The following is a 26930-nucleotide window of genomic DNA, read 5'->3' as shown; positions in this document are numbered from 1 at the left end:
TTGACTTTTCTTTTTCTTACATATCTTACCATCTACCAGGAAATCTGACTGGCTCTTAAAATACATTCCAAATTATCTCACCATCACCAACATTAGTCAGCATTTTAGTTGGAGCAACAACCACCTTCACTCATCTTTATTATTTGTTATAACAATGATGATGATGATGACGATGATCATGATGATAGGTTAATTAATGGGTTTCTTGCTTCTGCTCCTGTCATCACGATCTGTAAAGGATTTAAGATTTACCCTTTTGCCTAATAAATTAGCCTGCCACAATTTCATGTCAGGAAACACCAGAGGGGTCAAAAGCAAAGGAGGGATTATGTCTCCTGATGAAAGTAGTAGTAAAAATAAATAGATAAATGAATAAAGCTGACCAGTACTAGGGAGTGATGACCAGAAGATTGGAGTGATCACAGTCAGCTTTGGTTAATGTCAGACCATCAGACCCTATCTGAAAATATTTTTTCAAAAAATCAGTAGTTAGTGAGTCAGCATTTGCGCTGGTGGTTAAAGCCCCAGTTCGCCCCGGACAACATGATGAAAGCTAGGTAACCCCTGCACCTGCAATGAAATATGTGAAGAAGGACCTAATCTTAGGTAACATCCTGCAGTAAGTGTGCCTAACCACGTTCCAGGCAGACTGCCTTCCAAAGCTGTTGCATTGTAACGTCCTTGGAGGACAGTTTGGTCAGAGCCCCTTCTAGCAAAATGGACAGCACTGCTGCAGACCCATGGATGGGGGTTTGTTGCCCTACACAGCAATTCTTGACCTGTGGATCACAACCCTATGGGGAGTCAAATGACCCTTACACAGGGGTCACCTAAGACCAACAGAATACACAGACATTTACATTATGATTCATACAGTAGCAAAATTACAGCTATGAGTAGCAATGAAAATGATTTCACTACAGCATGAGGAACTATATGAAAGGGTCACAACATTAGGAAGTTTGAGAACCACTGGCCTACACCCTCTGCAGTCTGTTCTTGACAGCAGTCTACTATGGTAGAAATCTCCCTGGCTGTCCATTCCACTCTGTGCGTAGACTCATCTCTCAGATGCCGGGCATATGTTCAGTTTTTCCAACATCCTTTGTGAAGTTCCCACACCCTGGCTCCAACTTCCTGCCTCACCCTTTCATATGCCAATTATACTTGCTTTAGAATCTTTGCTTGAGCCATATTAACCACCTAGTATGTTCTTCCACATAGCTACATGTTCTCAGTCTTTCCCTTCTCAATGAGGCCCATGTGACTGCCCTCCCCCATGGCCTGCCTCTCTGACTGTCATGCACTGTAACAGAATATAATTAACAGAATAAAAGCTCTACAAGGATGGGGATTTTTTTTTAAATCTTTGATATATATTTCCATGGGTTATACTTGGTGTCTGGAAGATGTTTAGTAATTATTTGATGACTGCATGGCAGGGAGACCAAGTACCTTTTTACATTCATGATAACTTAATTTTCAATGAAAAAAAAAAAAAAAAAAAAAAAAAAAAAAAAACAGCTGCCCCGAATGTTTGCATGTGAAAATGTCAGTCTGTGAGATGAAGTTTGAAGCTGTGATACCCTTGTGTTTCTTTTAAATATACACAGCACTCCTACATATGCACACACAACATAGTTGTTTATCCACATGGTTCCTAAATCAAAATAAGGTCTTGGTGCTGCTGTTCTAGACTGAACCATTACCACTGAGTACTTTGACAAGGACAAAGGAGTCTGCCCCTGTGTGTTTTAATATCTCCCAGGAAGTGTGTGTGTGTTCAGTTATCACAACATTTAATAGAAATAAACTCATGCAGAATAAGCCACACATCCTCTAATTTTCTTCCAGTTAGGGTATTTTCTTTTGTCTCTGCTCAGTGCTATTGTTAGATGGGCTTCCTGTGATTTGCTGAGCAACTACTGGCTCTTTAAACATTTAAACCATTGCATTTTGTTGTGCATATTACAGTGGATTGACTGCTCACTGGATGTGTGATCTTTCTTCCTTTCTGTAGGTGACATTTTTAGCTGTCATGCAGTTGATAACCCCAAGCCTCATTCAGAACTTGAGATGCTCAAACAGTATGGCCCAAATGTGCCTGAAGCCATCCTTCAGAAGCTTGTGGCAGCCTTTGGAGAGCTTAGGAACTTGGCTGACCAAGGGATTATTAACTATCCTTATTCTACCAGAGAAGTCGTCAACATTGTCAAACATTTACAGGTATGGTATACATCGGTGCAAAGGTGTCTAGAAGAAACCCTTGTGTCTTCCAAACTATACAGTTTTGAACTGGTGTTTCCATTTTGTGTGATAGGCCAGTCAGATAGCCTGATATGAAGTGTGCATAATCTAAGTAATAAATCTTGAAGACCAGTGGTGGTTCTTATATTTAGTCTTTGAATTGATTTTAGTTTAGCAAGGTTTTGTGCCATGATCATTACTAATCAGCTAAGAAATTTGATGGGCTCTCTATGGGTTTATTTTTTTTTTAATCTTTTTTTCTGTGTGTGGGGGGGGGGAGGAGGAAAATAATTAAATAACAAGGAAATGTCTCTATTGTTTGGCTTTTTACACCCAGCATGTGGTATATGGATAGAAAGTATTACAAATGGCATGAAGGTAGAAAGCAGAGCAAGAACTGATAATAAACTAAAAGAACATTTGTCAAAATAGGATGAATAGTCAAGAGAATAAATTTCCTCTAGTCATGTGTAGCTGGAGTTTCTGTTCCACCTGGTCCTGCAGTCGTTTAGTCCCAGATGAACACACAGTGGCATCTATTAATTATAAACTGTTGGCCGATGGCTCTGATTTCTAGAGCTCTCTTAATTATTTACCCATAACTACTGATCTATGTATTTCTACTTGGTTTTATCTTACTGGAGAACTTCCGGCATCCTATCTTACCAACAGCTGCATGGCGTCTCCACTGCCGGCTCCTCCCCAGTATTCTCCTCACCTGCTGGCCCTGCCTATACTTCCTGCCTGGCTACTGGCCGATCAGTGTCTTATTCATCAACCAATAAGAGGAACACATACAAAAGGACATCCCCCATCAGTCATGCACAATGTATAGTCTACTTGCTAAAGAAAACAAAACAAAACCCATATAAACTCTATATAGCAAAAAATGATCTCCCACCTAATAATCACAGACTTTGACTCATGAATTCTCTTCAATCTCTAATTCTCCAAGAAAACCTCAAGGTTGCTGGGAGGTTAAAAAAAAAAAAAAAAAAAAAGATTTTTTTAAAAAGAGAAAACGTCATTTCCAAAGGAAGAGAAGCTATTACCCAGCACAGTAACTGAAGAGCTGTTGATAATGGGATTTTCATTGCAAAACCGCTAAGAGAGTAGATTTTAAATGATTACCCCATTAAAAAACATAATTATGCAAAATGACAAATAGGTCAGTCCACTTGGTTTAATTATTCTATAACATATACACATGCAGAAATATCATATTGTGTTGTCTAAAAAAACATACATGGGAAGAAAAAGAAAATCTTTCTCTACCTATGAGGCCTTGCTGAGTCCAGCACACCAGCTTGGATGTCAGCACCAAAAGAAAATTAAATCAGTGGAGTGACTGTCAGCATGTGGGGCTCTTGCCGTCTTCATCCCCACATTGCAGGGAGCAGCAGGCAGCCGCCCATTCTCCATTTCCTACTTTTAAGTCCTCTTTCCCTTCCTGTTCCTTTATCTTTTTTCTCCGTGTATTTATAGACTGTGAGTTTTCTAGAGGTGTCTGTGTTGACACTCAACACTCTAGTTAGCTAGCATGTTTAAATTGGTTAATCACTTACTCCATTTTCCTTTTTTAAATTGCTTTTTATTTAGAGTGGCATTTAGAGAATAATGGCTTTCGTTATGAGCTTTTCAAACATATATGGCATGGCACCTTTCACCATCCACTGCTCCCCCTGCCGTCCCTCCTCGCCTCACACTGGTTCCTTTCTACCCAAATCGTTCCCTTCTGCTTTTTTCCCATATGCGGATCTATAGTTAAAAGTGAGTGTGCATGTAAGAGGAAAAGTGATAGTTTGTCTTTCCCTTACCACCCTCTCTTGTCCCTGCTTCTCTCCCTCTAAGCTTCTTTCTCACCACTCCGAGTACCCTTGATCCCACATGTGAGAGAAAGCACAGAATGCTTTTCTCTCTCTGCTTCTGGTTTATATCATGTCACATGGGCTCCAGTTCCCATGCATTTTCCTGTGAGTGCCACACTTTGATTCTTTATGGCTGCCTAAATCCTGATGTGTGTACATACCACATATTAATCTGTCAGTGGGCATCTAGCCTGTTTCGTGTCTTGGCTGGTTTAAATAGTTCAGTAGTAGGCAGGTTTAAGAAGGAACCTGAGTAGGGCCCTGACACCTGAGAGGGAGAACTGTACCTCCACGATTTCTATTGTGTATCTCAAAAGGAAAACAAGGAATCTCAGTGACGGCTAAGCATAAGGGTGTATTCCTACTGTCTGGTTATCAAACACTGCCAATGCATTTCTGCTGAAGTTCATTAGTATACTATTGCTCTATCAGTTTTATAAACTTTTATAATGCTGTATGCTTTATCTCATATATAATGAAGATTTTTTTTTTCCATACAGAAATTTCCCGCTGAAGGTCTCTCCAGTGTGGTTCGGAATGTATTTGATTTTGATTCTTACAACAATGACATGAGGGAAATTTTGATGAACACTTTGCACAAATACGGGATTCCAATTGGAGCCAAGCCTACCAACGTGCATCTGGCAAAGGAGTAAGGAAACCCATGTTGATAAATAATCTTGAGCATTGTTCTGACTCTTAGATGCTGATAGCTCCTAATTTACTGTAGACACTACTAAGCTGAGTTGGTGTGGGAAACCCTCCATAAGTAGTGCTCTTCAGGTGGCTACTGTTTGCTGGCTGGTTCTCAGTTAAGTAGCATTTACAGTCCTGTAAATTTAGAATTTCAGTTATTATGGCTATCCCACAAGTAGTTGTAACACACTCAAATAAAGGGAAATATTTGTTTCTTTATCAGTCTCTGTCCTTTTGTTGAATGATTGTGGGTCTTGTTATTACATAATCCAGTGCAAATCAGTGTACAGATGTGAAAATTGTATAAAGAGTAATGCATTTGCTAAAATGCTCTGATTTTGATCACTGTATAACTTTCTTTATGATAAGCTATTAAAGTTATCACATTAACGCAGATCTGAGGGTACTAATTCTAGATTTATAGATGAGAGAGCTAGTAAGAACAATCAGATTCCTAGCACATGGGCTGGTAGCCCACCTTGTGTATGCTCAAACAGAATACATTGTTGATCAGAGGTAGTTGTGAGTTTATTACCTGAAAAAATAATTGTTTTGATGGGTACTTTATTGATAATGCATCCTATGCCATCTTTGTCTACAAAATTTAGGTTATCATAAATTCACAGGGAACAATTGAAATTCTTAAGTAAATTACTAGATCTTCTCTTACGGGAGGGGCTGCTTTGAAAGAAATTAAGTTTAAACAAGTGATTACTCTGGCAATATGTATTTTCCTAAGTGTACATATACTCATTCTTTGAAGTCATCATCAAAACATAGAAGCCAAGAAAAATAAATTACTAACATACCAAGAATTTCTCAAAGAAAAACAAATATTTCCCTTCTGTGATAAAAGCACCACGGTGGTATTAAGTTAGATGTTCTGAGTGCACTGGTTTGTATTTTCTGTGAGTAATTTTTTTTTTTTTTTTTTAGGAAAAGTTAGTGGGAGTCAGTTGCTAATGCTTGTGTTTGTCTATGCAGTACTATTTCAGTGGTTGCTTAGCAGTCCTTATAAGCATTTTGAACAAAGTAATTTGTTGGGCATAACCCATCTTCTCTATTCGAGTGTTTAGGAAGTGTCTCTAATGTGCAAGCTTCTGTCGCTAGCACTTTTCCTTCTTACAAACTCCCATCTTTTCTGTTGGAGAGAGAATTTTTTAACCACAGTTAACAAGTTTATGTAATTAGAATTCTAGCTCTGTGAAAAGTGGGCTAGTGAATCACAGCTAATCTCCTAGTGCTCGCATTTAATTTTAAAGATTAAAACGTGTGCTGGTTAGGCATATCAATTATAAGAAAACCCTTGGCAGTTTTCTCGTGGAACTGGGCAGAAATGGTTTGCCGTCCTTGTCCTTCTCAGTTTTGAACTACAGCTCCTGGTGCAGCATGTTCATGCCTGCCAGGGCAAGTGCCTGGGAGCTCTGGGGCCGAGAGGAGGCCTGGAGACAAGAGGGCCAGACTTGAGCTTGAGATTGGTTTAGACACTGTCCACCCACTGCAGAGAGCTGAAAGGAAGCTTAGAGCAGAAATGGAGAGAAAGTGGATTTTTCTGGGGGTAGAAGTGACTGCATCCCATGTAATTTGCAGTCATTCAAAGCAGGTATTCATCTGTGAATTCTAGTAACTTCAGCAGCTCAGCAGGGGTGGTATTGTTTTCTGGTCCCTCCATGAAAACCATGGGTTCCATAGGACTCTTCCTGCCACATTGCGTGTCTTATATTGGAGGAGACAGTGATAACGTCAGCAAGATAACGGCTTGGAATTCACTAGTCGGTGGTATATTCAGACTGCACACCTAGGTCTAACATAGCTGGCCTACTGGAGTTTTACTTCAGGCATTTGAATTTGGAGAAGTTTCTTGGCTGAATGGGACCCTGCTGGTGAAAATGAGAGCATTTTAGTCTTGAAAACATAAGAATAGAATTTGCTATCCAGATCAGCATTTTTGAGAATGGAAGTATTGTAACTATAAAAACAGATGTGGATAAGACTGCCCTGGAGTATGTGCTTATCCTCAAGCAGCTTGCACTAAGCCCTCTGCTTGTCTAATAGGCATTGCCCTCGACCATGGTCTTGAAGGCGTTGCAGTCTCATTCCTAAGATAGAAGGGTAAAAATAGTTCATTTAATTTCCTTTTCCTTGTTATAACTTGTGAATTCCCTTGTTATGTAATTAACCGTCACCCTGACTGGATGGGAACAAAGATCACCACCGAGTCTAGAACAAGGTGGCCACAGCTACACTGAAGATAAGGGTGGGAAGGTAATTTAGCCCCCACTTCATACGGCTCAAAGGAGAAATGCAGCAGGTGTTGGAGCAGAGGGAGATTTTTACATGCATCAACACTGGGCCACAATTTGTCTGTCCTTCCTTGATTCAAATCAGAATATATTTGGGGTGTTGTCAAGCCAGGAGTTTAATACCAGCGTTTGGGAAACAGAGGCAGGCAGATCTGAGTTTGAGGCTAACCTGGTCTACATAAGGAGTTCCAGGATAGCCAGGACTACATAGTAAGATTCTGTCTGGGGACAAAAAAAAATAAAAAAAAAAAGGCTATGTCATTTTAGTGCCCTGTCATGCGATGATGAAATATCCAAAAGAAAGGTGCTGGCACCTCTCTTTTTCTCTCTCAAATAGTAGAGTCCCACATCCAAGCCAATGCATATGCACAGTATTTTAAAGACCCAGTGTGATAAGAAGAATCTAACTATCTTCTTTAATAAAGCTTTTACAGGCCTGTTGGTTTTAACTTGAGGGCTTTGTTTGTGTGATAGAGATTTGGTCATAATGTAACCCTTTTTCTTGACCCACAAACATATTCCCAGATCCCAGCTCCAGGTCAGAACTGACACTCAGGCCCCATGTTGCCCTTAAGCCTTTCTCTGGGACCTTCTGAGGCTGGTTCTTGATTTGGTTTAATCTGTCCCTTTTGTAGTTCCTAATGCATGGGGAAAGAACATGTCAAAGAGACGACAAACATGATCAAATTGGGCACCCTGGGAGAAGTGACTTCAAAACAGAAATGTGCTGCATGGGGAATTTAAATTTCATTATGTCATCTGTTCCGTAGGGAAATTACTAGTCAGAATAATCAGTGGTGTGTGCCATATGTAGCCATACAAATCTGAATGCTTTAGTGTCATGGGCAGACATAGGGGTATTGGGATTACAACTAAATGCTTTAGTTTTAATGCCATTGTGGTTTTTTGTTTTGTTCTGTTTTTCTAGACAGGATTTCTCTGTGTTAGCTTTGGAGGCTAACCTGGAATTTGCTCTGTAGACCAGGTTGGCCTCAAACTCACAGAGATCTGCCTGCCTCTGTCTCCTGAATGCTGAGATTTAAAGGCATGTGCCACCAAAACCCAGCTAAATGCCATTGCTCATATATTTTATATTTATGTATATTTTATGTATATGGTGTTACTTAATTTATATATATGAGATATATACATATATATACATAAGTATATGTATATCATATTACATACATAACAGAATTAAGTCTAAACATCCAAGGAAAAGCATACAGGTCATCTACTGTAAACATAGGTACCTATGCATAGAATTATAAACCTTCATAGCATGGATTTCTTGTTTGTACCACAACTGAGCTCTCATTCTGAAGTTCCTTTTAATGCTAAATGGTCTGCTATCATATCAGTACTTCCAATTGAAAAATGAAATTTGCCATGCAGGAGACATGTCTTAAAAGAAGATGGGATGGATAGTCCATTTTCTCAACTTCTAATTTAAATAACTTATACATTATTTTATACTTAACAGTAATTAAAATGAAAGAACTGCCATTTCATACACCTAAAACAAAATGCAACTGCTTTAGAATACAATGCTTATAGGATCTTTTTTTGTCCTACTATTATGATAACGATAATGGGGTAATATTAGAGGATGGCAGCAGAAACACTGCAGGTAACCAGGTGTCACATGCTCTTCTGGGCAGTTTTCTCTACACTAGTTAAAAATAATCTCACAATAAACCTGGTGTACAATCCATATATACACATGCTATGCATAAAATTGCGTTTGTAGATAAGTAATCTGAGACAGAGACTCTTATAAAACAGGGACATGGTGTGTGTGTGTGTGTGTGTGTGTGTGTGTGTTCCAACTCTAATGACAAAATAAACAAATTTTGGCATCTTCTGAAACAGTTACTTCACACTGAAAATTATTTTATCGTTGTTGTTTTGAAGGCCTTATACAATAAAATCAAAGAAACGTGACTTTCAAACAATCAATTGGAAATCATCATTGTCCATGATATGTATACTTGTGTTATTACTTGTGCTATGCACATACACATATGTTTAAGTTTTTCTTCTTGTGACATGATATATGATCTTGGAATAAGACGCAGTAATTTACCCAGAGAAGATAAGAAGTCTAGAAATTTTTGTAGACTCATAAACTTTATGTATAAGAAGCACACACATCTCCACTCTCTCCTTACTTGGCACACAAGGTGAACCCTCCCAGGCCTCGGCCATTGGGAAGTGACGGCACAGGAAGGTTGCGTCCCATGCTGTCTTCTGCTGCCCTTGGCCCTGCCTGTGAGGCGCAACCTTGAAGTCTCTCAAACGGCCATTCTCTTGGCTCCAGATCTTGTCCTTGTCTCCGTTTCTCTTTCAGTGTCTTTTCATTTATTCTTAAGTCACTTTTCTTCCTACTATTTTGTAGATAAAATAAAAGGAAACCAGAGACTTCCCGTATTCTGTCCGACAGAAATAACTGTTTTGAAGTCGGTTTTGTTGTTGATTTGGGGTTGTGTTTGTTTGGTTTTTGTGACACGGCTTGTCTTCCAGGCTAGTCTCTGGGCGGTGGGCCCTACACATGTGTCACCTTGCCTGTTCTGTGTGATGCTGGGAAAGCACTTTCCTGACTGGAACTGCTTCACCAGTGCCAGAAATAACCGCTGATAGATCCCTGGGACCATCTGTAATCATATGTGCTGTGTCATGTTCCTGAGGCACCCTTGTTACAGTCATTTTTATCTTTCTGGGGCTCTTATCTTAGGACACATGTTCCTAAACGCCATTCATTCGAAAACCCTTCATTCTCTCAAGCTTCTTTGTTGAAAAATAAAAATAACTAAAATGAGAGAATTAAGTATGTATACCACATTGCTCCCAGTTTTGCTTTCTCCCCAGTCCCTTCCCTCCTTGGATTTGAACTTAAGATACTTATTCCAACCATAGTGAGCGGATTTGGAAAATATGTGAGAGACTCTCAAAAAAGAAAGAAGCCCAGTTATATCAGTGCTTTGGGACTTTATGGATATGGCTAAATGTCATCATGCTTCCAGACATACACAAATGTTCTCAGTAGACAGCCTGGGCAGCTAAAAATGACTGTCCTCTGTGACTCCACCTCAACAGAAGCCCTATTGGAGACTTGTAATCAACCAACCTCAGATGTCTTGTTACTAGGCATTCTCCTATTTTCAAATGCTTTATCTAAAATGTTGTAAAATTTCACTTTTAAGCAATATAATACAACTTTGAGTTGATGAGTTACAGAAGTGGATTAACCAGTGAGTGGTTTTATTAGGAGTTTTTGATAGTCTATACTTTGAAGAATTTAAAATATAGTAGCTACACTTAACTATTTTAGTTTTAGAAAATAGGTATCACTTCTGTACTCTCTTTTTTACATATCTACTCTGTCGACACTGGAATTTTCATTTTGTTTTTATTTTAAAAGTAGTGTTCTATCTATTTAGAAATTGCTATTCTTCAGACTTTTGCTTCTATTACAGTAAAACATTGCTTAAAATACACACTTGCTCTGAGGACAGACTACTGGCACACTCTTCTGTGGCAGATGAGAGATTAAGTCAGCTAAGTACTCTGTGGTATTTCAATACAATAGGTTTGGGGCTGGCATGCATCTACATAAAAATGTCAACTGAGGACATAGAGAATTTCTCTCTCTCTCTCTCTCTCTCTCTCTCTCTCTCTCTCTCTCTCTCTCACACACACACACACACACACACACACACACACAGTGTAGGTGAGTACATGTGTGCCCACTGCCCAGAACATGGGTCCTCTTACATGCAAAGCACATGATCTACCACTGAATTATCCACACCCCCAAGCCCATATAACGCATCTTTAAAGTATCAAAAATGATAGTAGTTGTTATCCTTCAACCCCTGACCACATGCCATATGAATATTACAAATATCAACTCCCTGTGTCTACATAGTGTGCACGTGTGTTGGAATTTGTCTTACATACTATGGATGGGGCATTCTACAGCTCTGTCTACTTTCCAGATTTATCCTTTGGATGTCAAAATTTTCAGAGACTTTGGAAATTTTATATTTACCTTTCAGACTCTATTTCCAGCCACTTTGGTGTGTGTGTGTGTGTGTGTGTGTGTGTGTGTGTGTAATAAATATATTCTAATCAGGTTCCTTCAATTTAATGTAGTTTTTCATCACTTCTAGGAGTAAATAAAAACATCTTTCCTATTAGATGCCAGCAAATATCCTGCACTCAGGATTTTTTAACTACCAGTACCCACAAATCTTCGAAATGAAGACATTTTAGTCATTGTTCACTTTAGAAGTTTCCTCGTATAGAATCCATTGCTTGGTACTTCTGTTTTCAAAGCTATGATTATTAAAGTGGTCAGCTTTAACTGCTTAGTCCTACATCAGGGTGTATCATCTGCCTCTATGAGTTGTTTCTTAATCATTACAACTCAGAGTGAGCCTCTCTTGGGGCAGAAGCTCCTGTGTCAAGTGTGGAACAAGGACTACTCAGTAAAGAGAGACCCAGAACTCAGTCAATTGGGCTCTGAAACATCTGGATAGACTTCACTTGAGGGGTCTCAAATGTGAAACACTGAATTGAGCAATCTTTGAGTCATCCAATTCTTAGTTCCACGATTTGCTGTCCCCAATTGAATAGGGAAGCTGTAGGGCATAAACTCTTTACCCTGAATCATTCACCATCCATTACCAGCCACTCTAGCAGATGTTCGTAATACTCCGAGCAAAGGTTTCTGAGAATGTCCTGTGTTGTGAAAGCTATTTGTGCACCATTGCAGCATGCATTTCAGGATTGTGTTTGGTGTTTTTCTTGAGTTGTAGAGTAGTGCCAGGTGTGTGTATGTGCAGACAGGGCAGCTCCATCTACTTAATAATGAATACTTCAACGGGTGTTGGTGGCACATGCTTTTAATCCCAGCACTCGGGAGGCAGAGGCAGGCGGATCTCTGTGAATTTGAGGCGAGTTTCAGGACAGGTTCCAAAACAATACAGAGAACCCCTGTCTCAAAAAAAAAACAAAAACCAGAAAGAAAAGAAATGACTAATTCTTGGGATTTCCTTTGAGGTTGTCTTTAAAAGGGTGTCTGTCTAAATTTGATTTCCTGCTTTGAAGACTTACTTACTCTATGTAGTTGGGCTGTCAGTAGAAGGTTCTGTTTCTTGCTTTCTACAAGTTGGAGTGATAATTCACTGTTTATCTCATCAGAGTAAAAACGTTCTCTACCTACAGTTTTGAGTCCCTTTTCTTTTCCCAAAATATTGGGTGCTATGTTTCCTTATATATAGTGTTACCTTGGTTGCAGGGTTTTTGTTTTTTTTTTTTTTTTTTTTTTACAAATAAGATCACAGTGTTAACTATGAATTCTAAGATAAACGACTCCACTCTACATTATCTGTTTTCACTTATAAAAGAGTTCTTAGTTTTCAGAAAGCCTTAGGTCTTACATGATATCTCAGATTACTTTTTAAAATACTTTCTGAGAGCATATTATTTTCTCCTTTCCTCCTTCCAATCCCTCTCTCATTCAAACTCATGGTCTCTTTTTCTTCGTGTGTGTGTGTGTGTGTGTGTGTGTGTGTGTGTTAGAATATATATTCCAGAATACATAAATACAGTCTGCTCAATCCATGTATGTTATGTTTTCAGGGCTGATCATTTGGTATTGGCTAACCAATTTGTGTGCTTTTCCCTGGGGAAGACTTTTTCCACCCTAGGCATTCCTTAATTGCCTATAGAACTTTGTCTAGGGTTGAGGCCTCCTGAACTTTTCCCCTATCCACATTAGTGTGTCTATCGGTGTCGTCCTTGTTCAGCTACTGTGTGAGCAGCCATGTTGGTGAGAGTTAGTAGGTACAATTCTGACATTTCTAGAAGACAACAGCCTTACACAAAGCTTCCTATTCCTCCAGCTCTTAGCATGTTGACCCCTCTTCTACAGCGATCACTGAGCGGTAGCTGTAGGCAGTGTGTTGTATATGTCTTATACATGTATACATGTATCAGTTGGGACTGGGCTCCACAATAGTGCATTTTAGTTGGTTGTGGTTTTCTTTAATGGTCTTCATCTGATGCAAAGATGAAAAGTGAGACCTCAGCGTGCAACATTTGTCTTTCTGGATCTATACCACCTTTTCTAGTTCTATTCATTTACCTACAAATTTCACAATTTCATTTTTCTCTATAGCTGACTAGTATTCTGTAGTGTACCTGTACCACATTTTCGTGATTTATTCATCAGTCGAAGGACATTTAGGCTGTTCCCGTTTCCTAGTTATTGGGAATAGAGAAACAATGAACATGGCTGAGCAATTATCTGTGGAGTCCAGTCCTTAGGGCATATGCCAAGGAGTGGCACAGCAGGGTCACATGGTAGATGTCACAGGCTTCTGAGGATTTGCCACACTGACTTCTAGAGGGGTTGGATCAGTGAATGGACCCAGCAACAATAAATGAAGAGTTCCTTTTCCCCCACATCCCTTCCAGCATTTGTTGTCCATTGTTTTGTTGACCTCTTGACATTCTCACTGGAGTAAGATGAAATTTGAAAGTTGTTCAAAGAAGTTTTCCTAATTGCTAGGGAAATTGAACAATTTTTAAGATGAGTTTTAGTTATTTTTTTCCCCTCTTTTGACATCTCTCTGTTTGGATCTCAAGCACATTTTTTTTTTTTTTTTAAATTAACTGACTGTTTTGGTCTTTTGTTTTTTGGACTCTTTTTATATATCCTGATGTTAGTCCTCTGCCAGATGTATATCCAGCAGAGATTCCTTCCCGTTCTGTTGGCTTCCTCTTCACCAGACTGATTGCTTCCTTGGCTGTACAGAAACTACCCAGTTTCATGAAGTCCCATTTGTCGCTTATTGGCCTTAATTCTTGGGCAAACGAGGCCTCTGCAGGAAGTCCTTTCCCACACCTGTGTCATGTAGAGCGCTGCCTGTGTTTTCTTCAGCAGGTTCATTGTTTCAGGTCTCATATTTAGGTTTTGGATTCACTTGAGTTAGATTTTATGCAAAGTGATAGGTACAGGTCTAATTTCACTCTTCTGCCTGTGGACATCAGTTTTGCCAGCACCATTTGTTGAAGATACTTTATGTTCTCCACTGTTTATTTTTGGCACCTTTGTCCAATATTAAATGGCTGTAATTATTTGTACTCAGGTTTGGGTCTTCAGTTTCATTCCATTGGACTACATGTCTGTTTTTGTGCCAGTATCATATTGTTTTTACCACTGTGGTTCTTAATGTGCCTGAGACCTGGAATGGCAATCTCTCCAGCATTGTTCTTCTTTCTCAGGGTTAGCTTGGCTATCTGGGGTCTTTTGTGATTCCATGTGAATTTTAGGAAATTTTTGTTTTGTGTATTTTTTTTTTCCTTCTGGACCCTAGAGAAGGTATAGATGGCTGGAGAAATTAGATGTGGGAGGCCTAAAGTTTTTTTGTTGTTTGGAACTCCATGAATGTATACAATTAAATATAATCATATCTACCCTCCATTCCCTCTTCAGCTCCGCAAGTCCCTCTAACACATACCCCCTCATGCGTTTATGAGACAGAATCTCACTCTTTAACCCTGGCTGACCTGGAACTCACTACATAGACCAGGCTTGCTCCAGATTCAAAGATATCTGCTTGTCTGTCTCTACTTCTCAAGTGCTGGGATTGGAGGTGTGTACCACTACATTCAGCCATCTCTCTTCTTTTTGAATAACACATTAAGTCCAGTCGGTGGTTCCCATATGTTTATAAATGTGCAACCACCCACTGGAATATGGGCAACCTATTAGTTTCTATAGAAGAAGGATTCCCCCCACCTATCAGCAGCTAATTGCTGCTCAGATGTGATAGAGCCTTGTGAGCTCCTACCCCATCCATGCTGGGATTTTGGTTGGCTTGATCTTGTGCAGATAATGATAGCTATGATTTCCATGGGTAAAACAGCCATGTCCAGAAAAGACACTGCACAGCACTCCTCCCTGATTTTGTTCTTCACATTCTATTCACCTCTTTTTCTGGGGTACCCTTGAGCTTCAGTGAGGTGGGAGGTACTGATAAAGATGCCCCATTCGTGGCAGAGCCCTCAGACTTCTTCTCAGCACCTTAACCAGGTGCATTTCCATAGACTTTGCTTTATATCCTCTTGCTGTATTATGAGTAGCTGTTTCAATTCCTTTATTGGAATGGGGAAAAAAAAATTAGTTAAATGTGCCCAGTCTACAGAGAAACCTTTGAGATGTAGCTTAAGCAGCTTCACATAATTATTTTTAATCCTTTAAGCTTTTATAAGTGAGGTCCTATAAAAGCCCATCCATCACCTGGTTGGGTAGAAATTCCCTTACAAAAGCCCTTTGGGAGCCTCTTCCACATTTGCTTGCAAGTGGACTGCACCCTCTGCTGAGATTATTCTAAGTGAAGGAAATGTTAAGAGAACAATGGGAAAGATTTGCCCATTGCAATTTGCCTCTGAGAAGAAAACTAAATAGGTCACAACACTGGTAGCCCTAATGCAACCAACTATTCACTCATTAAACAGACACTTCCTACGTGCTGGGCATGGCGGCGTGCGCTATGTAGGAGTTAGAGCCCCAGAGGTGAGGAAGACTCAGTGTTGTCTTCACGTGGGTCAGTTAACCAAGCAAGTAGTGGAGGAATGAGTGATGTGGGAAAAGGCACCGGCCTTGGGGAGAGTCCCTGGAGGTAAGGGAGCAGAAGGTATACAGGGATAGTCTGTGTTCTTGGACACATGCAGGAGTGGAGAACGGTTCAAACAGAGATGTAATAAGTTTGAAAATTGCCTTTTATTTCTCACAAGCCTGCTGCAGAGTGTATGTAGAGGTTGGTGGCAGCTTGCTAGAGTGAGTCACTTCTGTCCTTCAACCATGTGGGTCCTGGAACTCAAAGTCAGGTCATCAGGCTTGGTAGCAAGCACCTTTCCCCTACTGGGCCATCTTGCTGGCCCCCAGCGAAAGATAATGTGGGTGTATTTTGAGGTGCAAGTGCTCCATGAGTGGCAGAGTGAAGTGATGGTAGGACACAAGGCTGAGGCAGAAGAGCCAGGAGTACATCCGTGTCAGAAAGGGGTTCTTTTTATTTTCTGAACGTGACAGACAGGATGTTGGTGAGCCCTAGCATAGAGTCTCATTAGGAAGCAGCTGCAGGAATCCCTCCCTCCACTGATGGAGGAGGACCTAGTGGTACGTGGCAATGGCAAAGAAAGGACAGCATTGAAGGAATGAGATGGAGAAGCAGTGGTCCCTAAGTGAACTCTTACTCACTGAGTAAAGTCTATACCTTGCTCAATGAATCACCAGCTTACTAAATCAGAAACGTGCTATCAGAAGGGAATGGGCTCTCGGTAGGGTCTTCCCTCTGTGAGTCTGTGCTGTGGGAAAATCAGGAACTTTCTACACTCTCAGTCAAGGTGGCTGGAGGGTTCACTTCCAGGCATTCTTAGAGATGATTAGCAAAGGAAAGAACACAGAATTTGAAACCACTAAGATGTAGTAGATAGAGCAGCTGGTAGAGAAAGAGAAGGTGCCTTCCCCCCCCCCCCCCGCCCCAATGGAACTTGAAGATAGATGAAGGAAAGTCTAAAGCTGGGATCCAGAACTGTAATCTGGCAGCATCTGTGAAGAGGAGCCAGCCAGAGGCTGTGGCTCAAGCTGTCAGTATCTGCTCTGGCCCGAGGAAGACAGGACAGTTGCTCAGAGACTGCAGGGTCATTCCAGAGAGCAGGAGGGGTAGCGGGAAGTGCCAGCCAAAAATAGCAGCTTTGCCCATTTCTGTGACCTCGGCAGGCTCTGGATGGCATAGGTACACGTTATAAATGAAGCTAACAAATAAATGTAGACTCAGGAACAAAGAAGAAAAACACACAAGTGCACTCACGTACACACTGTATTTAGAAAAACAATGTAAACTTGCCAGAAATTTGTGAGCTGTCAGGAAGAGAGATTTTTGAAGGTCTTGGCAAATGGGAGGGTACTACTGGGAATTAATAGTAACACTTTGGCTTATGTTTAAATGGGCTTTCTTTCTCTGTTAGGCATTTGACCAAAGTGTGTGTGTGAGAGAGAGAGAGAGGAAGAGAGAGAGAGACAGAGAAAGGGCCTTATTATACACAGCTCAGGTTTATCTTAAGACGCTAGGTAGCCCACACTAGCTCAGACTCCTCCTGCTAGGTTATAGGCATATGCCACCAACCCAGCTTTGTGCTGACTTTTTACTTTATTAATAAAAAAAAAATCAAAGATTTCATAGGTTCATTTCTAATCTGTCCTCGCTAAAATTGTATTCTCTCTACTCTGTTAAATTAGAAAATTATAGACTTTATAATAAAACTCTTCAGAGTTGCATATGTATAAATTTGTATGGAAACTCCAAAGGGCAAAAGACTGATTTTTGCCCTTTTGCCCCAGAACAAAATATGAGGAGGGATTACAGCTTAAGGAGACAGATCTCCAAGCAGAGTGTGGTGGTGCATGCCTGCAATCCCAACACTTGTGAAATAGAGGCATTAAGATTATGATTCAAGGTAAGATTATGATTCAAGGTCATCCTCTGCTGCATAGTTAAATTCAAAACTAGCTCCGTGAGACCCAGTCTCCAAGAGGGAGGAACAGCTTGCTGAAGAGGCAGGTGTACAAGGGAATTCTAGGAGAGGAAATGGCCTTGGAGAAGAATTAAAATGTGTATGTTCAGGGAATAGCAAAAAAACAGTTCAAGGTAGGGCTGAGTTACAGGTTGGCCTAGAGTAAGAGGAAACAGTAAGAGCCAAGCAGAAAGTTCTTTGAAGGATTTTAAGATGTCAGGAATGTGTGAGCCAGTACAATTGTAGTCACCCTCCTTCTTCTCAAGGATGGTAAGTAATTGTTGGTTTTCTGAATTGATGAACTACCCTCAAGAGTTCCATTATTCCATGAGCATTGGGTACTTCTTGTGGTAAGGAAATGTCGTAGGAATTGTTGATAATAGGTATGTCAACAACTCCCAATTGCATAATGGCCTTAGAAAGATCCAAATCTTTTTCATGTGTTTTCTTTCAGACTCCAGAAATAGTGTTGGCAAGGGTTCAGAGAAGGCAGTAATTTGCCAGAACATGTGCTTTAAAAACCCAGCCCCCCTCTTTTTGGAAGGTTTTCTGAGGCAGAGCTCTTGCATGTCCTTTAGACGATGTTACCTAACTTTGGTGTCCATATGCGTCGTGTTATGGATTGTCTGTGTGTTTAAAAAAAGCAAATCTTTTTCCTCTCTCTAACATGCTCAAGTAGTCTAATTTGACCCAAGTCATAATTTTTATATGCACCTTTCTCTTACTCAAAACTCTTAGATCTTTGTTACTGCTTCCACAAGGGATTAAGAAACATCACAACACAAGTACTAAAATACATCATTGTTTTAAAATACATAAATTCATGAATGACACTGAAAATAAAAAGTGATTCTATTTATAGGTCTTGTGTTCATGTTCCTCCCCACTAAAATCAAAGCTAGACATCATTCCAGCCAGGATGTTAAAACAGTTCAATGGCACAGTGACATAATCTTAAAATCATGGAAAATGTCATTATTATGTCAATCAAGTCAAACATAAAATCTTAAGTCTGCTCAGAGTTGGGTGCCACATTTCAGTAATGGAAAAAGAGGTCTTTTTGCTAACTGCTTACCAGGGTATACCCACCTAACCAGCCACTACTTTGTTAACTATTCCAAAAGTTGTTCATATCCCCAAGAATGTGTCCCCTCCTCTTCTGACTGCTAAACTATTGAAGGGAAGAAAGTTAGGAACGGTCTTTTTCGCCCTACAGTTTTCCAACTATTGTCAGGGTCCAGGAGCAACCAGGGATCAGGGAAGATGGCAGTGTGTGCAACTCCAGGACACCTGCCAATGTGTCCTTTGGCTGCAGTTGATACTCACCATGGAAGAATATCATTGTTGTGTGGGTTTGGATGCCATTTATGTGGAGTATCTACGGGTTCTTCCCATACTCCACCAGCCAATCAGACAGATTTTTTTTTCAGATCTCTGGGCAGACCTAGAGGTCCATGACTGTTATTTAGAAAGAGTTGGCAACTTCTTCTAAGCAGAACTATGAACATCCTTGGCATCATTAGTAGGAACTGGACTGTGATCAAAACTACTTTTTCTCAAATGGATGGATTTTTTTTCTTATTTGGCATCTGAATATTATTTATAAAATTATTAATGAATATACTTTGTTTTAAGTGCTGAATATCAAGCCAAGAGCTTTGCACATGTTAGAAAAGCCTGTGCAACTAAGATATCTCCCCACCCCTGGATGCATTTCTTATGTTATCAACCAATAGTTATTTTCATTTAGTCGTCCTCTACCTATAACTAGATCAAGATGTGAAACCGTTGTCTTAAAATGAATAGAGCTATTTAGAGCCCCTTTATTCTTTAAGAAAGCGTACCTATTGACCAAGAGACCCATATGATTGACAGGTACAAATTTTACAAATTTTCTTCTTTTTTTTTTCTTTTTCTTTCTTTCCTTTTTTTTTTTTTTTTTTTTTTTTTTTTTTTTTTTTTTCTTTTTTTGAGACAAATAGCTCTGGCTATCCTGGAACTCAGTCTGTAGACCAGCCTGGCCTTAAACCTGGAGATCAGCCTGACTCTGCTTCCTGAGTGCTAAGATTAAAGGCATGCACCAACTATCACCCAGCAGGTAGAGGTATTTTCATTCTAATTGACCACTTTCATGCCAGAGAAGTGCAAGTCCTTAACCTACACAGATACTTCTGTCTTCTCACAGGATGATTGTCACAGACTCTCCAAGCCTTAAAGACATTGTAGATCTGCCCTTCATTGTAAATGACAAAATTACCTGAGACATTACTGGCATTTTTCCCCAATATTTCCTGGTTAATAAGAGAACTAGAAATGAAACCAATATCTCTTTGTATTCACCAATAGTGTGCTAAGAAAGAAATTAATGTGTCTTTTATGTTTCTCCTTCTATATTTGGAGACCAGTGAATTTAGGAGACCAATTGAAGAAAATAGTTTGTTCCCCAAACTTGGAGAGAAGAAGATCCCACTCTAGATCTTCCCTATTAACACGAAAACACATTTTATTACTTTCTTTAAAAGAACACAACAGAGTCTTCTAACTCAGCATGACCCCAGCCACCTCCCACTCTCATTCAAGGTCATAGTTTGGGTTCTTAAATTTTTTTTTTATTTTGTCAAGATTTATATGCATGTTTTTATTGACATGTATGGGGAAGGAGTGGCCATTGAGGTCAGAAAGGGCATTAGATGCCCTAGAGCTGAAGTTAGAGGCAATTGTGAGCCAAGGTGGATGATGGGACTCTAAATCAGGTCCTTTGTAAGAGCACTTAGTGCTCTTAACCTCTGAGTCATCCCAGCCCCTTAAAGTGTTTTGATAACTTTTTCAGATGTGTCCTTTTAAGCAAGGTGTTACACAGTGTCATATGCCTTAGAAGACACTCACTGTGTGTTTCAAAGGGACAAAAAGCATTCTTGAGCAGAATGTTTAGTTCCCTGTCTTGCGCCAAGAGTAATCAAAGCTATATAGTTCTTCTAAGCTTTTGGGAATGCATGTCAGACCACAACTCTATTGAAAAGAAGATAACTTTTAAGAACTCATATGTATTCTGTTAATGATCCCCATACTCATTCTAAACAATTTTGAGTTATGGCCACACAACAACTGTAAACCCTGAGTCATCGTTGCTGTGTCATATCATGAATAAGAAACATGGCTAAATGAAAATGACAGATCAGTGGTCCAGTTCTTGAAGATTCAAGTGGAAAGATTTGGGATTAAGAAGTGGGAGCTCTATTCTCAGGTTTGCCTGCCATTTTATACTTTATTGCTGCCGTATTTGCTTTAGTAAACGAGTCGCTTTATTTCCAGACTGCTTAAGCCAGATGTAGTATCGCATGTCTGTAAACCCAGCACTTGGGAGGCAGAGGCAGGAAATGTGTCACAAGTGAGGGGCAAGCCTAGTTTTGTGGGGCGACTTCTAGGCCAGCCAGGGCTATGCAGCAAGATTGTGTCTCCAAAAAGAAATGAAAAATTGCTGTCAGAAGGGCATGGTGTCACATGCCTGAAGTATTAGTACTTGGAAGACTGAGGGAGTCCATTCAAAGTCAATCTGGACCACATAGCAAGATCCTGTTGCAAAACAAAAAGTTGTATTTCTTTCAACAAAATAAAACAAATACGAAGTGATTCTATCAGAAGTCAGGGAGTAGCTTTCTTGGTAGCAATGGAATGTGAAACGGGGCTTCTGGATCCTGGTTTTTGGTTACTGGTTACAGAGTACATTCAACACCAGATGACACATTTATATGAACATTTCTGTGTATATTGTATATTAATCACCAAACAACCATCTGTAGGGTTTTTCTTTACAACCATCCAACAAGGGTCTAACACTAAAGTACCCTGGTTGCTACTTGATTCAAAACGTAAAAGAATAGACTAAAAATGAAAATGAAATGAATTGCTCCAGGAATCTGCATGTAAGGTTACTGTACAATTTATCAATTCCAGTGGAAAATATATTAACCTTAATTATAGTTGTCTTTAGGGTAAAATAGATAGAGTCTTATTTTCTGAGTCTTTTTCATCCTAATGTACATTCTAAACATGATTCTATAGCCTGCATTCTAAACAAAAATAAAACATTTTTCAAATTTATGTGTGCTGCGGGTGACAGATGGTGCATGGATTCCCCCCTTACTTGATGTGCTGGCTAGGTTTATGTTAACCTGACACAAGCTAAAGTCAACCTGAGAGGAGAAGGAGCCTCAATTAAGAAAATGCCTCTATAAAATTGGGCAAGCCTATAATAGGCATTTTCTTAATTAGTGACTGATAGGGGAGGGTCCAGCCTATCATGAGTAGGGCCATCCCTAGGCTGATGGTCCTGGATTCTATAAGAAATCAGGCTGAGCAAGCCAGTAAGCAGGACGCTCGATGACCTCTGCGTCAGTTCCTGCCCTGTTTGAGTTCCTGTCCTCAATTCTTTCAATGATAAACAGTGGTGTGGAAGGGTAAGCTAAATAAACCCTTTCTTCCCTAACTTGATTTGGTCATGGAGTTTTATTGCAGTGGTAGTAACCCTAATTAAGACACTTGATATTGAGGGAAACTGCTTACTTTTTCCAATTATCTTTGACAGGTTGCCTCTCCCAGAGCAGACATTCATGGGCTACTGGATAACTGGCCAGGCGGGAAATGGGATGCAAAAGATCTTGTGTCCAGTCAAAACATCTCACATTGATATAAAGGTTGTTATCCTTATTTCCTCTTACCATTTAATCTTACAAACTTTTCAGATCTTCTGTAGATATACTCCATAAGTCTGAGGAGTGACTTACCAAGTGCTTGGACCTTTAGCTTTTGTGCCAACTTGGAGGTCAGTCTGACCCCCAAAGGAATTCCGTACAGGCCATTGCTATTGGCCAAACAGAACTTCTAGGAACCAAGCTCGTGTGTCAGGAGAGTCAGTTGGGTATATTGTATATTTTCCTTAAAAAGGTTATTCTGTGATACTTGTCTTTACTTTGTATTTGCTAACAAGATTAAGTTGTTTTGCTTTTTAAATTGTAGCCAGACAATGTTGATACTGTCTTCCTGGGAAAGGGTTAATTGTCATTACTTTTCAAATATAAAGAGTTCCTTCTGAGTTGTTAGGTACCTAAAAACTCTTTAAAAGGGGCAGAAGGAACAGAAGTCAGGGGCCACACTGGACTCGCTGTTTTAAAACAGATATTTCTCTATGTGCTACTGTCCTCATTGCTGGGATCTACACAGACAGCACAGTCAATAGGCCTGTAAATGGTGAAAATTTATATGATAGATTTTTGTAGTCACTAAAAATTCTGTTGTAACTACAAAATTCTGTCATTTTAACATAGTAACAGTTATGGTGGGACATAAAAAGATATTCTCTTCCACTAAAGTAGTGTTCAGAAAGTCAGGGAATGAGTCCTAACCTGTCAGTCCCTCCAGGGAGCAAGACTTCAGAGTCCCTTGTCAGAGCTGCCCCTCTCTTCTGTCCCCCTCTCCCCCACCCCTCCCCCTGCCTACACACACACACACACACACACACACACACACACACGTCACCTAAGTGTGTGATCAGAGAGCCTCAATCATCCCTGAAGTGGTTTTCCAAGGTTTTAAAAGGGGGTACAGTTTGACTTTCCAGTCTCCAGGGTACAATCCAGAAGGAGGGTGGCTGGATGCCAAAATGTCTTGATTAATTAAGGACTATAGGGCGGGCCAATCATTGACAGATTAGTTGTACATATAGGGTTCTCCCAGGAAGTCATAGCTAGCTACCCAGAACTGATAGTCACAATATTAAGTCGGTCCCTTTGCTTGTCTTTATATTGAATGACTATAGCTGTATATGAAATATTCCACCTTTCATTAAGTAGCACTAGTGATTACCAGTCATTCAAGGGTGTTTTGGTGTGTTGTAATATCACATTTTTTCACATTTCGTTTAAAACACCCACTTCCAGCATCACCTTTGAGAATAATGATTTCACAATCATCCCTCACTAAGGAAATATATCCGTCCCTGGTTTGTTAACTCATAAGTTATTCTGCTGGTTTGGAGAACTCTGGGTCAGGCTATTTGGAGGTCAGAACTTGGTTTAGGGAAGAAGTCTAGTCGTGATTTGAAATTTGAAATTTCATAGTGTTTTGCACTTGGTATACCTCATAGAAACAAAAGCCAAGTGAGAAATTGAATGAGCTAGTGTGTTTGGAAGCACTCATGAAGGTAACTGTGTGGTTATTATTGTTCCAAGTACGATAACGTGGAGTATGCCAAGGCAGTGAGTACTAAAATCTGGGTTCTGTATTGGAAGAACTGTTCTGTAACCACCCAAACATCCCCACTGACACTGTCACTCTGTTATAGGGTCCAGTGCACGCAAACGTAGAAGAGTACCCGATAGAGAAGCGTGAAGCGAGATTCCTAAACTTCACTGAAGAGTGTGCCTCTTGGAGGTTTCCACTGGACGAAGTTAATTTAATCTGCGACATTGCTGTATCACATGGTACATCCATTTCTTCTTTTGACCTCTTCCTCCTGCCCTGATTTAAAAGCAGAGGGATTAAAACAGTCCCGAGACATCAGGAACTCTGAGAGAGACTCGGTGACTTGGTGGGGTCCGGACAGCAATGATATATAATTTAGATCGAATTTCCTCTAACAATCTCACAAAATGCTACGGTGGGCCCCACATAAGCACTGCTGCTGAGTTGGTACGCATACGTCTGTTTCTTATTACGGTCATAGCACAAAGTTAAACACACCCAGGCGTGTGCTAAAAATAGAGGAGGAGGAGAAAAAGGGAGAAACATTGGATTTGGGGGAGGGAGCCTTGGATTCCAGTTTGGTGACTGCATAAAGCACAGCCGTGAGGCCTGGAGTGACTGGCCATCCTTAAGCCTTTGGTTGCCTGAGATGCAGGGAGAGCAAGGGAGCTGTGGGCCTCTATACTTGTGGACCGGTGCTGCTACTGGCTAGCTCGTACAGTGGACCCTGGATACCTTTGGACAGAGGTTCCTCGGTTGATGTCAGTCACTGAAGTGATGCAGAGTGGGCAGCTGGGGGAAGAGAGGGAGGGGACTCACTAACTCTACTGAGGTGGATGTCCCTGAGGGAAAGAAGTGAGCACCTTGCTTTTGTTCCTATAAGTTCTGAGGATATTACTCATTCCCCAAGTCAGCTATTTTGAGTAAATGCATGCCTTCAGATATTTAGGGCATTGTATTGTTTGTTTGTGGTAAGAATCTGTCTCCTTATCAGGACACGTTGTACTCACTGGTAAAGAGAAAGAGAGCCCTGGATACAGTGTGAACGTATCTGGCGCCTGTGAACGTACAGTGACCTGCACACACCTGCGGGGGACAGCCACCGCCTGCCCCACTTTCAAACTTGCTTCTGGCCCCTCTCTTCCAAGTGCAGCATTGCAGGCGGTGCCAGCAGGCAGTCACAGGTGGCCCGAAAAGGGCTCATTTGCTTCCCGTGATCAAATGTAACCCTTTCCTCCCAGAGTGAATCCATGTTTGCAAACTAGTTTTTTCCCTTTGTTCTTATCTCTCTCTTTATGAAAAACAAACAAACAAACAAACAAACAAAACCTGGTTGACATTTGTCAGAAAAAAAAGCATTTTCTTGGGTTGGGATTGAAGTTAAATATATCTACGCGTTTGAGCCAGCGACCAAACACTTAAAGCCTGTGTGATAGGAGCACAGTGTGTAAGCCTGGGGTGCACCTTTCTGTCAGGGTTCCTACAGTAGCCCTCCTGCCCTCTCCTATGCAGGGAAGTACTCCTGCAAGGTAACTTGAACTTATTTTTGCTTAGAATGAATACATTTCAAAGGCCCACAAGTTACAAATTCTACTATTCCGTCTGACGTTTGGAACCGCTACAGCATAGTTCATATCACCTCTTAAATAATAAGCCAGGAGTGGTGGTATACGCCTTCAATCCCAGTTCTCCAGAGGCAAAGACAAATAGATCTCTGTGAGTTCAAGGCCAGCTTAGTCCACATAGTAAGTTCTAGGACGGATAGAGCCACATAGTAAGACCCTATTTCAAAAAGTTATTATTATTATTAAATCTTCAGCCCTCTTCTTCCTCCTTTTTTAGGCAGGGTCTCACTATGTCTAGAGAGCCTGGCATTTGCCAGGGGTTTCTATTGCTGAGAAGAGATACCATGACCACAACTCTTATAAAGGAAAACATGGTGGTATGCAGGGAGACATGGTGCTGGAGAGGTAGCTGGGAATTCTGCATTTTGAGCAAGCGACAGGAAGTGAACTAAGACAGTGGGCGTGGCTTGAGCATATATATGGCACACTTCCTCCAACAAGGCCACACCTACTCCAACAAGCCACACCTCCTAGTGCTGCCACTCCCTTTGGGGGCCGCTACAGCTCTGCAGATCCTGTTGACCTCAGGCTCACAGAGATCTGCCTGCCTCTGCCCCCGCCCCAAGTGCTGGGATTAAAGGTGTGCACCACCAGACTGCATTCCTTATTAATATTAGCTTATTTGTTTAAATGTAACACATCTTTTCATCTACCATTTATAGTTTATGTACTATAGATCTGATATTTTTGGGTGACCAGATTTTCTTTGATTGTCCCTAATTTTAATATATCTCACCATCTTCCTTTTTATCTCCGCCTGGGATTAAGGAAATACGGCTGCTGTTAAAATAAATAACTGACAGAGAGGCAATGCTCAAAGCACCTATCAGACAAAAGAAGCTTGGTCTCTTGTCTCAAGGAGCTCACATAAGAGGCCATGGCCCTGTTAACTTAAGAGGGAGGGGTGCTCAAAACAGAGGCCTTGGCATCCTTGGGAGCTTGCTTAAGTAAAGCCCAGAATACAACGGCACACACTAGCTTTACTGATTCGGAATCTGCATTTCCATTAGCTCTGCAGGTGATTGAAACATGTAGAAGCATTGGTGTATGTTCTGGGAGCTAGATCTAGGTTTAAGAGAGATTGCAGAAGGAATTTTGAGGCATGAATATCAGATAAGAAGTTAAAATCCATAGTGCTAGGATGTGAGGGTTAGGTCAGCAGTAGAGTTCATGCTTAGCATGCTCATTGCCTTAAGTTAAATCTCTATTACCATACCACAAAGAAAAAGAAAAACTCCTATAACCTCATAACTACCTAAAAGAAGAAAACATAGCAGACAGAAGATGTTAGCAAAGTGTTTCTGAAAGAACAGTGGATAAAGGATAAACCCTGGGTCACAGAGGACTTTGCTCCATACAATGCA

The 26930-nt window shown here is 40.5% G+C and overlaps 1 protein-coding gene across 1 annotated transcript in view; it reads left to right on the top strand.

The window, feature by feature from the left end:
• Vwa8 (von Willebrand factor A domain containing 8) overlaps positions 1–26930 on the top strand; it is a 296436-nt gene that overhangs the window by 182218 nt on the left and 87288 nt on the right. Inside the window, exons 25-28 of the mRNA XM_051195337.1 lie at positions 2021–2226; positions 4616–4767; positions 22287–22395; positions 24042–24180. Of these exons, the coding sequence (XP_051051294.1) occupies positions 2021–2226; positions 4616–4767; positions 22287–22395; positions 24042–24180 (606 nt within the window). The remainder of the gene's footprint in view (positions 1–2020; positions 2227–4615; positions 4768–22286; positions 22396–24041; positions 24181–26930) is intronic.

The sequence above is a fragment of the Phodopus roborovskii genome, unplaced genomic scaffold (assembly GCF_943737965.1).
Source record: "Phodopus roborovskii unplaced genomic scaffold, PHOROB, whole genome shotgun sequence".
In the NCBI taxonomy this organism is placed as follows: domain Eukaryota; kingdom Metazoa; phylum Chordata; class Mammalia; order Rodentia; family Cricetidae; genus Phodopus; species Phodopus roborovskii.
This window is presented reverse-complemented; position numbering and strand designations above follow the sequence as displayed.